Here is a 15142-nt window from a genome sequence, read left to right as displayed (position 1 = left end):
TTGGTTCCATTTTTTGTTTTTATGTTAAACATCTGTCAGAGTGTGGGGGTTTTTTAAAGTTGGTTTGTATTTCCTGTATGATCAATAGGTTGGGCCTTCTAGTTTATATTTATTCCAACGTGAGGAAACATATGATTTCTTGTTTGAGATGGTGTCTTCTGGAGTATGTAAGGTACACAAGTGATTTCTCAATTTTCTAAGGTCTTTCTACAGAGTGCCTCAGCATATATGGAGTTGTATGTAGTAGTCAATGGGTTATATATGTTGAGTCCTCTGGGATGTACTGTTTCCAGCATTTGCTCAGAAAATAAATGTTACTATTTAATTTGGTTTCTTTCTTCATGTTGTGGAGTTTTCACTGAAACAGATTTGAAATATTTTCTTTGAAAAGAATTCCCTTCCCCTGCCCTTCATCCTCCTCCCTCACAACAATAGACCAAGCAACTGCTCTCCATCCATGCCAACTGAAAGAATCAAATCTCATAATACTTTATCCTCCACTAATTAATCAGGATACTCCACAGGGACAGACGCTTTATGGAACATTTTCCAGGGAAATGATTTAGCCTAATGATATTGAATGGCAAGAACTATGGCTCAATCAGGGTGCAATTAGCATGAATGCTGCTTTATGGGAATGCATTTGGCAAGTGCAAAGGCTCAAATTGTGTTTAACCAGTTGTCAAATATGAAATGAAAGCCACAATTTCAACACAGAAGTTACAAAATAAATGTGAGCAGACAATTAAATGAATAGTTTCATTCTAGTTTATATTTTTTCAAACAGTCCCTTTAATCAAGACAACAGGCTACCAAGCCACACTGAGAGCAATCTACTGTCATTTCAATCACAACAGAAGCACCATTCTACTGCTTGTATGCCACTGACAGACAGCACTGTAATGGAGCCTCTTTTAAATGATAATGTTCACCTCTTCATTGCTCCAGAGACTAACAATGGCAACAATAATATTTACACAGGCAAGAACTAGAGGTGTATAAATTTGTTTCTACCTTTATTTTAAATTATTAATATAACAGGGTTGCATTTATGCAATGTAACCAAGTAGTGCCTTTTGTAGTGGCTCAAACAAACTGATTTCAGGACAAAAAAAAGTTAAACTGCATTTCCCTACCAAATACCAAAAAAGCAACCAAAAGGACTATGAGCACACTGTGCCAAAAGTCATGCTCATTGTTTTCCTTCTGGATTTCTATTAAGTATTCTCTGAAGTTTAACATGAAGAGACAGCTACTACCTAAGGGAAAGAAAGGTGAATATCAAGATAAATTTCATAATACTGAGTTTTATAAAGCTGTGACATTTATCTGTTTACTTGCACATTTACTGGGCATTACTCAGGTCATTAAAGAGCTCAGATGGGGAGAGTGGAGGCATGCAGGAGTCAGGTTTGGGGGTGAGGAAGAGCTCAGGGCAAGGGAGGCACAGGGGGCTGGTGGGTGTAGGAGGCTGGTCGATCACCAAGGCTGACCAGGGCACTGAGGGCTGTGCTGTTCAGGTGCCAGATTCCCAGGGCTGACCTGTACAAAAGTGGCCATGCTGCCTAGTGGTTGCTCACCAGCCTGGGAACCTTACCTTTATATGGTGACTGGCAACATCCAGCGTCTCGTCCCTAGCCAGCCACTCTCTTACCAGTGTGCCCATCACCTATGGTCATTCTGCATTATTAACTGTGCCTGCCAGCAGACTCCTCCCTTTGTATTATATCAGAAACAACCAACCCTTGGCCTTGTTTTAAGCTATGATCAGAGGAAGCTGTTTACCAAATTTGGTCATCCTAGTGCTTACCATTTAGGATGAGTTCTTGAACTAACAGACTTACAGACACACTCTCAAATATATAGCAAATTTTAAAACAAAGGAGGATGAAATCAGACTTAATTTGACTGGAGTGCACTGAGCAATGTAGGATTTCCCCTTCACTAAAACAAACATGAAAGTAATCTCTTACACTTCCATTTCCAACTCCTTTGATTTTCTCTCACCTTCCTTCCATGTTAAGGATAGTCACCAGCTCGTCCTCAAAAAAATGACTTGGGCACCCAAGGATCTCAATGTCACTGTAGCCATCACATGGGACCTGGTAAACAGAATAGTGTGTTATACACTACAGAAGAGTGTACTTTCTCAAGCAGAAATAGGTAATTTCGAAGAGGTTTCAAGAGCCCCATTTAGTACTTTGTGTATACAAGTGAAAATGAACTAAAAACAGATTCTCCAGGCTTGGCAAATAAGAGTTCTAATGGAGTATGTGTTTATTTCCAGTATTTGGTGCCCAATAATTGAAGTCACCTGAAGATTTGCTGTCACCCAGCTATGATGAAAGATGCATCTGAGTAAACATCAATGATCAACCATAGGTCTCAGTAAACAGATAACAGGACAGTAATTCTTTATGTGGATGACACAATTGTCCTGTTAACTTTTACTTTCAGTGTAAAAATCTTACAGATGCTACAGAAATTAACATGGAACATATTTAAGTTATTTTTATTTAACTGTAAAACACAGTGCTCTGTATATCCATGGCTTATATCCATATTATTCCTTACAAAAGGATTTTCTAGACCAGTGGTCCCCAACGCGGCGCCCGCGGGCGCCATGGCGCCCGCCGGGGCATTTGTATGCGCCCGCCGACAACCCGGGCTGGCCCCGCCCCCCGGCGCAGCGCACTGGAGGCGCCGGCCCCAGGTGCGCGACACTCACCGGCACCTGGTGCGCGGCGCTCGGGCGGCCCCAGCCCCGGGGCACATGCGGGCGCCGGTGCCGGCCCCAGGCGCGCAGCTCGGGCGGCCCGAGCCCTGGCGTGCCTCAGGATGCGCGGCCCCGCCCCCGGGCGCCCGGCGCGTGAGTGGCCCCGCCCCCGGGCGCCCGGGAGCCCATAAAGGTTGGGAACCACTGTTCTAGACCCAGTACCCTCCGCTCATGAGAAGGGCACACTGTCATATAATCTACAAAAATGGCACAGCCTACTAATCTGAAAAGAATGAGACTTCCTCTATCCTGCATTGACTGACTGTTTGCTCATACTAACCCCCCTCAAAGTCCCTTTACATCAGCTTCAGTCCATACCTGCACCTCCTTTATAGCCCTTGTTCCCTTTCCCTTTAGCTGTTCTACTCCTAAGTTCACCATCCCCCAAATGGGGGGAAAAAAATCATTGGCTGTGTCTAGACTTCATCCCTTTTTCCTAAAAGGGATAATTAGACCTATCGCAATTGCAAATGAAGCGGGGATTTAAATCTCCCTCGCTTCGTTAGCATAAAAATGGCTGCCGTTTTTTTCCGGCTCGGAGCTTTGCTGGAAAAAAGCACCAGTCTAGACGCGGATCTTTCAGAAAATAAAGCCTTTTCCGAAAGATCCCTTATCCCTTATTTTAAGAGATAAGGGATCTGTAGAGATACGAGATAAGGGATCTTTCGGAAAAGGCTTTATTTTCCGAAAGATCCGCATCTAGACTGGTGCTTTTTTCCGGCAAAGCTCCGAGCTGGAAAAAAACGGCAGCCATTTTTATGCTAACAAAGCGGGGGAGATTTAAATCCCCGCTTCATTTGCAATTGCGATAGGTCTAATTTGCATCCCTTTTACGAAAAAGGGATGCAGTCTAGACAAAGCCATTGAATGTACGTGACATCTACCACAACCATATTTTCACTCTTCTTGTGTGTTATACCCCTTTCCCTATCCTACATCCATCTTGTCTATTTGACCGCTAAGATTTCATTGTTTCCTTGTACTTTCCCTTGAAATCATCTTCTTTTGTCTTTTACATTGGAAACACTTTGGGACAGGGGTAGTCTTTTTGTTCTTTGTTTATACAGCACTTAGCACATGAGGTGCTAGTTCATGATCGGGGCTCCTAGATCCTACTGCAATACAAATAATAGAAATAAGGTCTAACAGAATATAAGAATTTACTCTCAGAAAGTGAAGAAAAAAATGAAATAAGAGATATTTGTGCACAAATTCAAGTGTATGATACATTAGAAACCTTACATGTTCCGAGAAGAATCTTTTGGAGAATGATGCTACAATTCTTCGAGCTTCTAAGCCAGCACTTTGCCGTGCTTTATATTCCTTTAGCCAATTAACACTTTCTGTCTGGCTATAGTATTTCAGTAGTGATGGCCACCTATATAACACACACAGGAACAGGTTCAGTGGTTAATGCTACAACCTCAACAAGACAGTTTAATATTGTAAAATGTTATGTATTGCTAGGCTGTTAACCATCTGTGACTTGAGTACCTGAAACTGGCTCAAGACATGTTCAATTAATCCACATCCTGAAGTAAAAGAAGCAGAGTACAATCCTATTCCTCTCCAGTCTGATTATTTCTGATAATGAGAAGTTACAGTAAACACAAAATAAACATTAAGGGGAAAATGTCAAAGAGGAATAGACACCAGAGACTTCAGTGGGACTTACATTCCTAAATACCTTAGGTATTTTTGTGAATCTTTTCCTAAAGCTTTACAAAATTATTTTAAGTCCTTGGCTCAATAAAAAAATAACCTTACAGTGTTAATTTACATATATATATCTATATATTTTAGAGTGCATTTGTCTGCATGTGTGCGAGACCATTTGTTCAAGAAGTCCTAAATAGTAACAGCTAGGGCCAGCAAATTTGGCATGCAGCTTCTTCTTCTCCCAATTTAAAACAAGGTCAGGGTTTGGTTGTGCCAGAAGTGGAAGTTCCAGGAAAAGGACTGTTTTCAATAACATGCAAAGGGAGGGCTGTGATATGAGAGTGGCCACTGGGGGCAACAAGCCTGCAGGGGAGAACTATCCTGCAGAGCAAGGCTACTCAACATGCGGCCCATGCCCGTTTGTTTGCAGCCTGCTGTGCAGTTTAGGTTCACATGGGGCTCAACATGTGGCCTGCGGGTGGGATCTTTTGAACATGGCCTCCACTGGAAACACGCTCCACAACAGCGAGGCATCTATCAAGTGCAGTGAGCACTGAAAGACAAAAGCAGACGGGCTGGCTGGAACAGATGGGTCCAGGGTGTCAGCGTTTCTAGTCCCCAGGGAGAAAGTGCAGGGAGCACTGGGGCATTGTGGGAAGTGCTGGATGCTTATCCTTGTGGGCAGAGCCTGAGAGGTGCTGATTAAGGAGAAAAGGGTCCCTAGCGGCCAGGAGGAAGGGGAGGGAGCAAGAGGAGAGAAAAGGTCTATGCCGGATGGGACCTCCAGCTCAGAGCCTCTCTTTAACCCCCCGCTCTCACACTTGCATCCCCATGCCCCAGTTTTTTGCACTACACTTTTTCCACCACACTGCCAGCTCTTTGCTGTGAAGGACCCAGGCAATGCCAGGTAAGTCTGCTAGTTTTCTAATATTAAAGACAAAGCATTTAAAGATGAGATTGTTCTCACCTACCAAGATTTGCTCTCATTGCCCTATGCTTTTCCTGCTACAGCTGAGATCTTTAACAACTAAAAAGCGCATTCAGAATGTAGCACTCTACACTGAGTTAGGTGTAAACAATGACATCAGTTACTGCAGGAAAACTACAGGAAAACCACAGAATGCTGAAATCAGATCTTACTAAAGATTTCTACAACTACTTTTAAAATAAAAAAAACACATACACAAACATCAAGATGTACCTATTCTGATCAGCGTTTCAGTCTGAAGCCCTTCTCACCATCTCTAAGCCAAAAAATATATCTGCAATGAAAATTCAACTGCAAGTGATATTTTTGACGATAGTATTGACAAAAGCACTATTCACAATAAAGTGGCAAAATTTGAGACACCTACTGAATGGCAACCTTGGTGTAAGAGAACAAGAAACAGCTATGACTGCTCAAAAGACAAAAATATCAGTTGCTTAATGAAGATGTTTAAAAGATGAAGCAGACATGCACTCGGTACAGTTGGAAATATTGTGTGCAGCTTCTTAAGATAAGAGGTCACTTGTAATTTGCCGTAATTTTTTACATTTATTTTCAAGATTCCCATGAACCCTTGTTTCCTTTCACAAACCTGAAATGTAAAAACCCAGTTTTTCTTCAATAAATGACAAGACCTCCTTTAAATAAATTATGTTCAGATTCTTAAAATAATGAATACTTTATTTCTATTTAATAGATAAAATTAATGTGCAGCTACACTGACTGAACTAAAACTATGAGGTGTGTCTAGACTACAAGTCTCTTTCAAAAGAGGCTTTTTTGAAAGAGATCATTTAGACAGCCACAAGACTTTTGAAAAAGCAATCCACTTTTTCAAAAGAGAGCACCCAGGCAACAAATGCCTTTTTTCAAAACAGCTCTTTTGAAAAAAGGCGTTCTTCCTCGTAAAATGAGGTATACTGCTCTTGAAAAAAACCGCCGCATTCTTTCGATTTAATTTCGAAAGAATGCAATGGCAGTCTAGATGGAGATAAAGGTTTTTTGGGGGAAAAAAAAGGCAATTAAAAAAAAAAACCAACTCCGTAGTGTAGACACACCGATGGTGAATATTTTAGTACTAGCAGTTTTACACAGTGTTGTGTTGGCCCTTAACTTTTTTTTATTATTAAAGAAAGGAAAATGTACATGCTTTATTGAAATGATTGCATTTTTTAAAATAGTGTTATTTTTATGAAGTTCATTTTAGTAAATGTTTTAAATGGAAATTCCATCAAGTGTATTTTTTCATCTTTATGAACCCTTATTTGCTATGTTTTAAAAGAAAAAAGGTTATAGTCAATTTGGCTTCTAATAACACTGTTTTCTATTTTTCAAATCTTAAGCATTGATTTAGCTTTGCTAAAACAGTGCTACTTCAAATTTCTCCATTTTATTTCTTTTCTGTAAAATTTATTTTTGAAGCAATCCCATTCCAGGTTCATACTACTTTTCTGGATCATCTTGGTTCAGTTTCTTTCAACATTCATGGACTATACTTGATTTGGTGCTTCTTTCTCTTTTCTGTTTGGATTTATGACACAATATCCCATTCTAGGCACATCCTGTTTTCCTGGCACAACCAAACCTATACATTGCCGTAAGCTGAGATGGGGAATCTTTTTCGGGTTGGGAGCTGCTGATCCACAGAAAAATCATTTGGGGAACTCAAGGTCCAGGTAAGCCGGGAGCCACATCTGGCCCCCAGGCCTCAGGTTACCCATCCCTGTTTTAAATAATTACTTTGATTTAGTGATAGAGATGTAGCCGTGTTAGTCTGGGGTAGCTGAAGCAAAATGCAGGACAATGTAGCACTTTAAAGACTAATAAACCATCTGGTTAGATGATGAGCTTTCGTGGGCCAGACCCACTTCCTCAGATCAAATAGTGGAAGAAAGTAGTCACAACCATATATACCAAAGGATACAATTTAAAAAAATGAACAAATATGAAAAGGACGGTGGTGCTAACTTGGGATGTAAAATCCTGTTTAATCAGTTAATTGATTAAACAACATTAAGGATGGGCAGGGGGGACTGATCCAGTCTGGGGCTGCCACTACCCCCTCTCCCTGCCTGGGCCTGCTAACTGACCCCACCTGGGCTTCCTAGCTCCGTGTGGGTCTGTTGGCTACAGCCCCAGCTCATGGCACTAGGAATGTCTATGAATAGTCGACTATACAATTAACCGATAAACCTAGGCTTATCAGTTAATCTTCTCAACTACACACATGCCCCCCACTTTTTGATCAGAGGCAGCAAGAAGGGGGCAAGAGCCGGTGCTGGAGGGAGCTGGCATAAAGGCCAGTCCCCGCCTTCCCAGCTCTGTGGTGTTGCCTACTCCCTCTCCCTCCACACGCTGCTGCCTCTATCTGACTGTGGTGGGCCTACGCACCTCACAGACAGAGGCTGCTCCACATCCCACACACTGGCTCCCCCTGCCACCCTACCTCTGGTACAGCACAGTCCTGGAGTGGGACTGGAATGCCCTGGCTGCGGGCCCTGCCTCCAGGGACTATCAAATAGTCATGTAACCACAAAGGTTTAATGCAGTTACACTGCTATTCAATTACCAATATTTAACATCCCTATGCAGCACCATGGCACGGTGGAGCTGGAGCATCCTTCTGCCCTTGGCATGCTGTGGACAGGGGGGGCTGCTCCTGGGCACCGGTTAACCCGTTACCTGTTCAAATCTCTGATCCTAACTCTTACCTTTAGGAGATCTTGATCAAACAGACAAACTCTCTCAAATATATAACCCTACCATTATCTTGCTGACACAGAAACTCAGATGTTAGCCAAATAAATTTGTATTTCTATAGTAGTTTTTATTTTAATGAATCCCTAATTATTCACCCATGACTAAAATGTAGTCACATTGCACCAATACCAATAACTGTGCATTTTATGATTGTAAGTAAAGAATAATTTGTGCACCTGTGAAATTTTAGAGAGATAAAATGTAATTATTCAAAACGGAATCTGGACAGGATTACAAGGTCAGTGTCTAAATCCTTGCCATGCTACTGGGACATGAGCATTTACTAATCAAGCACCATAATCAATTTCAAGAATGGCTCAGAACCATTCTAAAAGTTCAGGCTTGCTTCTGAAATTATAACTACTGAATTGATGAACATATCTGGCTAGCAACCCAATGTCATAGCTGAATTGATAAACTAGCTACTGTTCGGCAACCGCTTTCACAGGTGGAGAAAGAAAAATATTTCACTGGAATTAACCTAAGTTTTAGAAACCAACTGGCAGGTAGCAAAAGCAACAATTTATATTCTTGAGCCAAGACATGAACAAAACCAGGTAGCAGATGAACTTATTCTTTTCTTGAATGCCCAGTGGCACACATCTATCTAGTACTTTCACAGACACTGAAACTAAAGTAGCATTAAAACTAAGAATACCAACAGTCATGCTATAGCTCCAGCTCTCATGTTTTGAGTCAATTTATTTTGTCTACAACAGACTCCAGTGGTATAGTACATGTAATACAATGCCTATTACAATGAAAATTACTTTCTTATGCATCACATATTTTTATGTACTGTGGTATTTTTTCTATTTATTTTAATTATCACAGATTATAAAGTAATCCTTGTCTTTGAAACAGTATGTTGTATATTCAAACAGAAATGTTATAAGTGTTCAATTTTATATGTTAAAATTAATTAGAATTTTTTTATCTGTTGAGTTTATGATTTCTGAAAATGTGAATTGAGTGGATGTAATCTCTCGTACCACCCAATTTGACAGCTCTACAATAGCTTATATTGTACAATATCCGCTACCACCTGCTAAAGCAGCAAGACTCTGCATCAACACCATCTTCAACAGAAGCAAGCAATTCTGCCATGTTCCTGGCTCCTGGAAGACATCCATGATAGACCTCATGCATAAGAAAGACCAACAAGGCAGCTGTAATAACTATTAGACCTGTCTTCCTCTGCTCCACCATTTACAAGAAGATAGTAGCCTCACAGTGAGGATCACAGACTAGGCGGTGTGTGGGGGTGCCATGAGCTTGACACAGAAGGGCTTCATGTCAAGGGGTACTATGAGCACCTCTTCACCCTTCAGATTGCCATCCAGACAGCCAGGAGGTCTCAGAGGCAATGTATTGTAGCCTGGCTTGACCTGGACAATGCCTCCATCACATCTCTGACACCTTTGGAGAGTTTGGAATGCCAGAAACTTTCATCCAGGTGCTACGGAACCTCTACCAGGACTGCACCATAACCATCCTCTTCAAGGATTGAGAAATGGATGCTATCCCCATCTCCTGCAGTGTGAAACAGAGCTGCCCTCTCAGCCCCATCATCTTTAACATGGCTATGAAGCCACTCTTCCAAGCCATCTACAGTGGCCAGGCCAGGTTTGACCTGCATAGCAAGAGAATCAACATCCTAGCCTATGCAGATGACCTAGTCACCAACAGCTTGGAGAACCTCCAGTAAATGTTTGATGTTGCCAGCCCAGCTGCTGAGGATATGGGTCTCCGCTTCAATGCCTGCGCCTCCTTCCACGTCGACAGCTGCGTCAGGGACCTGAACCGGGCTAGGGATGTGAATGGTTAACCAGTTATGGTTAACTGGTGGTGGCTAGAGCAGCCTTTGTCTGCAGTGGGCCTGGCCTGGGCATGCAACGGGCAGGGGCGCTCCATGCTAGCCTTAGCAGCCCCCATCCACAGTTGACCTGGCTGGGATTCAATACGAGCAAGAGCGCTTCAGTCTAGCCAGAGGAAACCCTGTCCATGGTGGGAGGAGGCACTCCAGCCTATCGGCATCAGCTCACTCCAGCCTGCACCCATTTAACAGGTTAACTGGTTAAACAAAGTTTAACTGGTTAATGAATTAAACAGGATTTTACATCCCTAATCCAGGCCATGTGGTTCCTGATCCAGTGTGGGCTCATAGCCTTCTTCAAAGAGGGAAGGTATATCAGCATTTAGGCACCCCCACAGGTATCCATGTGTGACAGACCCCTGAAGACACCATTGCAGAGATCCTGGAGGATTGTGGCTTGTATCAATCAACTTCTCCCTGCTTGCCCCCGGTACACCCTGAACATCTTCTTGGATCCCTCACTTGTCCTTCATCCTCAGGTGATCAGCTGTAGCCAAGGTACCTCTGAACAAGGTAGATGATGCCATAGGGCAGCTGGTGAGGAAGTGGCTCTGCCTTCCCTAGAGGGCTAGCGCAGCATTATCTATATCTCCCACGGGGGCAGTGCCAACCAGCTTAGGTAGCAGTGTTCACTCACACCATCTGCCTGCTGTCCTGTCTGGACCCCATGGTAAGCAGCATCACCAAAAGCGTTGTGTGGGATAACGTCAGCAAGGATAATGTCAGGACCTCCTCTGAGCAGGATGTCACCACGTACCTCAGCAGCTTCCTGGAGGCCTAGTTCAGAAAACAGGGGAAACACTTGCTCTCACTCTGGTCCTGTGCCTTGTATCACCTGGGAAAGAGGATCAGCTGCTGCTGGATGTGATGTGAAATGCGTTGGGAGTTCTGGTGCCATGCGTCAAGACTTTGGACAATACCATCATCACCCCACCCACTAGAACGATGCTGGAAAGAACCCCAAAAGACACTACTGTACTCACTATTACAATGCAGAGTACCTCACGTGGAAGCTAGACCAAGGCAAGGTGTTTGAGGTAACCAGTAAGTAGCACACCAGCAAACACTTCCTCCCTGCAGACAGCTTCGTCCACTTCACCATCTGGTGGTTTGTCTGCCAGGCCTGCCTATAAGAAGCAGCAGCATGGAGGTGGAGCAGAGTAGGCTGCCATGAAGCAGCAAACCCTGTCCATGGGGGGCTCCGACCTCTAATGGAACAGGACAAGCACTGCAGGAGGTGCAGCTTTGCCAATGAGATGCTGCTCCACGTCTTGTGTGGCTGCCAGACCCACCCCAGGGCCTGGCAAATCTGCCACAATGCCATCCAGGACCAGCTGGTCAAAGCAGGGATGTTAGATAGTGTATAACTGAATAGTTGTGTAACCGCATGAAACAGTTACACAACTATTTGATAGTCCCAGGGGATAGAGAGGCAGCAGCACGGGGTGGCAGACAGGAGCCAGTCTGCAAAGGGAGCCAATTTAAAATGTTAAAATTTAGATTAATATTCAATTAGTCGATAAGGACACCTTCACCTTTCAAGTGTAGCAACAGCCCCAGGGCTATGGCTACTCTTCAAAGGCGAAAGCGCTGCGAGAGCATGGGGCCAGCAGGGGATTCAAGAAGTACCCCACTGATTCCATGCTCCCTGCAGCATTTCAAAGTGGCAGCGCCGCATGCAGCATTTCACAGCAGCATACCCACACAGCACTGCCGCTTTGAAACACTCCTTCTTCTACCCCCTCCTCCATTGCTGCCTCTTTCTGATAGAGGCAGCAAGGCAGGGGAAAGCAACTAGTTGACTAGTGTATCGGAATTGACTAGTCATTCACACCTCTAGCACAGATTGGCTCCTGCCTGCTACCCTGCCTGCCTCCCTTACTGCCTCCTACAGAAGTGGGGGGAGGCGGGAACTCATGCTGCTTCCCCCCATGCTGCTACCTCTATCAGAGGCAGCAGCACGGAGGGTGGAGCAGGGAAGGCTGCCAGGAAGCAGCAACCCCTGTCCATGGGGAGCTTGGGCCTATCATGGACAGGAGCTGCTTTGTGGAATGGGGGCAGCAGCATGGGGAGGGGGCAAGAGGCATCACGGAGCTGGTGCTGGGGCAATTGGCTCCTGCCTACTCCTCCAGTATCTATAGGAGGCAGGAGAGTGGCAGTGAGTCCACAGAGCTGGCACGCCTCTCGCTCTGCACTGCTGCCTTTGTATCAGAGGCAGCTGTGCAGGGGAGGAGAAGGCAGGTGGTTCCGATGTTTATGGGGAGCAAGCTTAAAGCCAGCTCCCCACTGGCACCAGCTCTGCCTCCCTCTCTGCTGTCTCTGATACAGTGGCAGCAAGGGGGGGAATGCGTGTATTCGACAGGATTAACCAATAAGCCCAGATGTATTGGTTAATCATGTAGTCATTTACATGTTGACATACCTAGGTAAAAAGGTATCCTGCTGATGCTGGGATGCTTTGCCGTTGTCTCTATTGTCCCTGGAATGGACAGGCTGCTGCAATCCTCACTTGTCATGACCAGTGAGGACTAGGAGAAGGTCATCATGGTGGACGTCACAGTATCCTTCAAGAACAGGACCCTGGCCGTCCAAAGAGTCCAAGCTCCAAAAATCATGAAGTATACCCTGCTGGTGGACACCTAGAGACACTGGGGCTACGAGGCCCAGACCCACATCTTGATTGTGGGAGCCTTGGGCACATGGGACCCATCCCACAAAGAGCTGGTGCTGCGAAAGTGTGGCATTGTATGGTGCTATGCCCAAATCATGAAGCAGCTGACGGTGTCCAATGCCATCCAGTGGTCCAGACATCTACACAAAGCACAGCACGTCATGGGCCACCATCAGTATGGAACAAATGACCAAGACCGCTGCCGAGAGACACATTCAGGGTCCTTCCCTGACAGACTACATATCTTTTCAGAGAAGATCCACGAGCCACAGATGGACCAAGGGTTGCACTTCTGCCGCGTGCCTCTGTGCTTTACCTCCAGAGATGGTTAGTCTGTACCCTCTTTGGGAGGCATCCCCAAGAACACTTATTCGCCAACTCTCCAAACATTCGCCGATTTTAATCTGGCACGATGAGAGGATGGGTTACCTAGGGAGATGGTAGAATCTCTATCCCTAGAAGTTTAGTTGGGGTTGGTCCTGCTATGGCAAGGGGCTGAACTGGATGACTCCTGAGGTCTCTGCCAGCCCTAGGATTCTAGGATGGTGACGCATCTCGCTCACTGTGTAAAGTGAGGCCGATTTCATCACCAAACACACAGCCCCTCTCCCGGCTCAGCCCCAGTGCCCCTCCTGCTGGGCCAGAACCTTCCCCTCTCCCACTTGGCCGGAACCGAACCCCCCTCCCCCCGCTCGGCCCCAGCCGGGCCGGAACCGAACCCCCCTCCCCCCGCTCGGCCCCAGCCGGGCCGGAACCGAACCCCCCTCCCCCCGCTCGGCCCCAGCCGGGCCGGAACCGAACCCCCCTCCCCCCGCTCGGCCCCAGCCGGGCCGGAACCGAACCCCCCTCCCCCCGCTCGGCCCCAGCCGGGCCGGAACCGAACCCCCCTCCCCCCGCTCGGCCCCAGCCGGGCCGGAACCGAACCCCCCTCCCCCCGCTCGGCCCCAGCCGGGCCGGAACCGAACCCCCCTCCCCCCGCTCGGCCCCAGCCGGGCCGGAACCGAACCCCCCTCCCCCCGCTCGGCCCCAGCCGGGCCGGAACCGAACCCCCCTCCCCCCGCTCGGCCCCAGCCGGGCCGGAACCGAACCCCCCTCCCCCCGCTCGGCCCCAGCCGGGCCGGAACCGAACCCCCCTCCCCCCACTCGGCCCCAGCCGGGCCGGAACCGAACTCCCCTCCCCCCGCTCGGCCCCAGCCGGGCCGGAACCGAACCCCCCCCCCCTGCTCGGCCCCGGACCGGAACCGAACCCCCCTCCCCCCGCTCGGCCCCAGCCGGGCCGGAACCGAACCCCCCTCCCCCCGCTCGGCCCCGAACCGAACCCCCCTCCCCCCGCTCGGCCCCGGACCGGAACCGAACCCCCCTGCTCCGCTCGGCCCCAGCCGGGCCGGAACCGAACCCCCCCCCCCCCACTCGGCCCCAGCCGGGCCCCCCCCCCCCCCCCCCCCCCCCCCCCCCCCCCCGAACTCCCCTCCCCCCGCTCGGCCCCAGCCGGGCCGGAACCGAACCCCCCTCCCCCCACTCGGCCCCAGCCGGGCCGGAACCGAACTCCCCTCCCCCCGCTCGGCCCCAGCCGGGCCGGAACCGAACCCCCCTCCCCCTGCTCGGCCCCGGACCGGAACCGAACCCCCCTCCCCCCGCTCGGCCCCAGCCGGGCCGGAACCGAACCCCCCTCCCCCCGCTCGGCCCCGAACCGAACCCCCCTCCCCCCGCTCGGCCCCGGACCGGAACCGAACCCCCCTGCTCCGCTCGGCCCCAGCCGGGCCGGAACCGAACCCCCCTCCCCCCGCTCGGCCCCAGCCGGGCCGGAACCGAACCTCCCTCCCCCCGCTCGGCCCCGAACCGAGCCGAACCCCCCTCCCCCCGCTCGGCCCCGCCCGGCGCTCACCGGAGGCGGAAGCGCTCCCGCCAGACCTTGCCGCGGGCCTGGCAGGCCTCCCGCAGGCGGCGGCAGGTGCAGGAGACGCGGCCGATGTCGGCGGCGCTCAGGGCCCGGCAGCAGAGGATCAGCTCCAGCAGCTCCCCGGGCAGGTCGACCAGGCCCGTCCCGCCGCTCTCCGCCGCCGCCATCTTGTCCGTTGCCCTGAGTGAGGGGCCCCGCGCGCGGCCCCGCCCCGCCGGCCGGACGGCAACGCCGCTGGGGTCGGGGAGCGTCGGCAAAGTGCGGATTCCGAGCGAGGCGCAGAGCAAAGGCGCGTGCGGGGAGGAGACTGTCGGGCCGCGAGGCGCCCGCCTGCCCAGCCACGGCCGCCAGGGGACTGAGGAGTTAGGGAGCGTCTGCTAAGTCCGTGTACGCCGTGAACCGCAAAGCAGGGAGCCGGCCTGCCCGACAGGCACGAGTCCCAGGCCTGGGGCTGCACGAGGCGTCCCTGTCGCCCATGGGTCTGCCTAGGCTCCCAGTCCGAATTCAAGCTC

The 15142-nt window shown here is 48.7% G+C and overlaps 1 protein-coding gene across 2 annotated transcripts in view; it reads right to left on the bottom strand.

Annotated features, from left to right (window-relative positions):
* The window catches only part of FBXO21 (F-box protein 21), a 45294-nt gene extending 30376 nt beyond the window's left edge, over positions 1-14918 (bottom strand). Inside the window, exons 1-5 of one of the 2 annotated variants that reach the window (XM_075898170.2) lie at positions 14616-14732; positions 12482-12870; positions 10697-10836; positions 4019-4154; positions 2008-2102 (exon numbers count right to left, since the gene is read on the bottom strand). In XM_075898170.2, the coding sequence (XP_075754285.1) occupies positions 2008-2102; positions 4019-4154; positions 10697-10740 (275 nt within the window). In that variant the 5' untranslated portion in view covers positions 10741-10836; positions 12482-12870; positions 14616-14732. Of the gene's footprint in view, positions 1-2007; positions 2103-4018; positions 4155-10696; positions 10837-12481; positions 12871-14615 lie in introns of both variants that reach the window. The other variant, XM_075898173.2, reaches the window with a different exon arrangement.
* Between the last annotated feature and the right edge of the window lie 224 nt (positions 14919-15142).

This window comes from Pelodiscus sinensis, chromosome Z (assembly GCF_052426305.1).
Source record: "Pelodiscus sinensis isolate ZL-2025 chromosome Z, ASM5242630v1, whole genome shotgun sequence".
Classification (NCBI taxonomy): domain Eukaryota; kingdom Metazoa; phylum Chordata; order Testudines; family Trionychidae; genus Pelodiscus; species Pelodiscus sinensis.
Note: the sequence above shows the minus strand (reverse complement) of the source record. Positions and strands in the feature narration are given on the sequence as shown.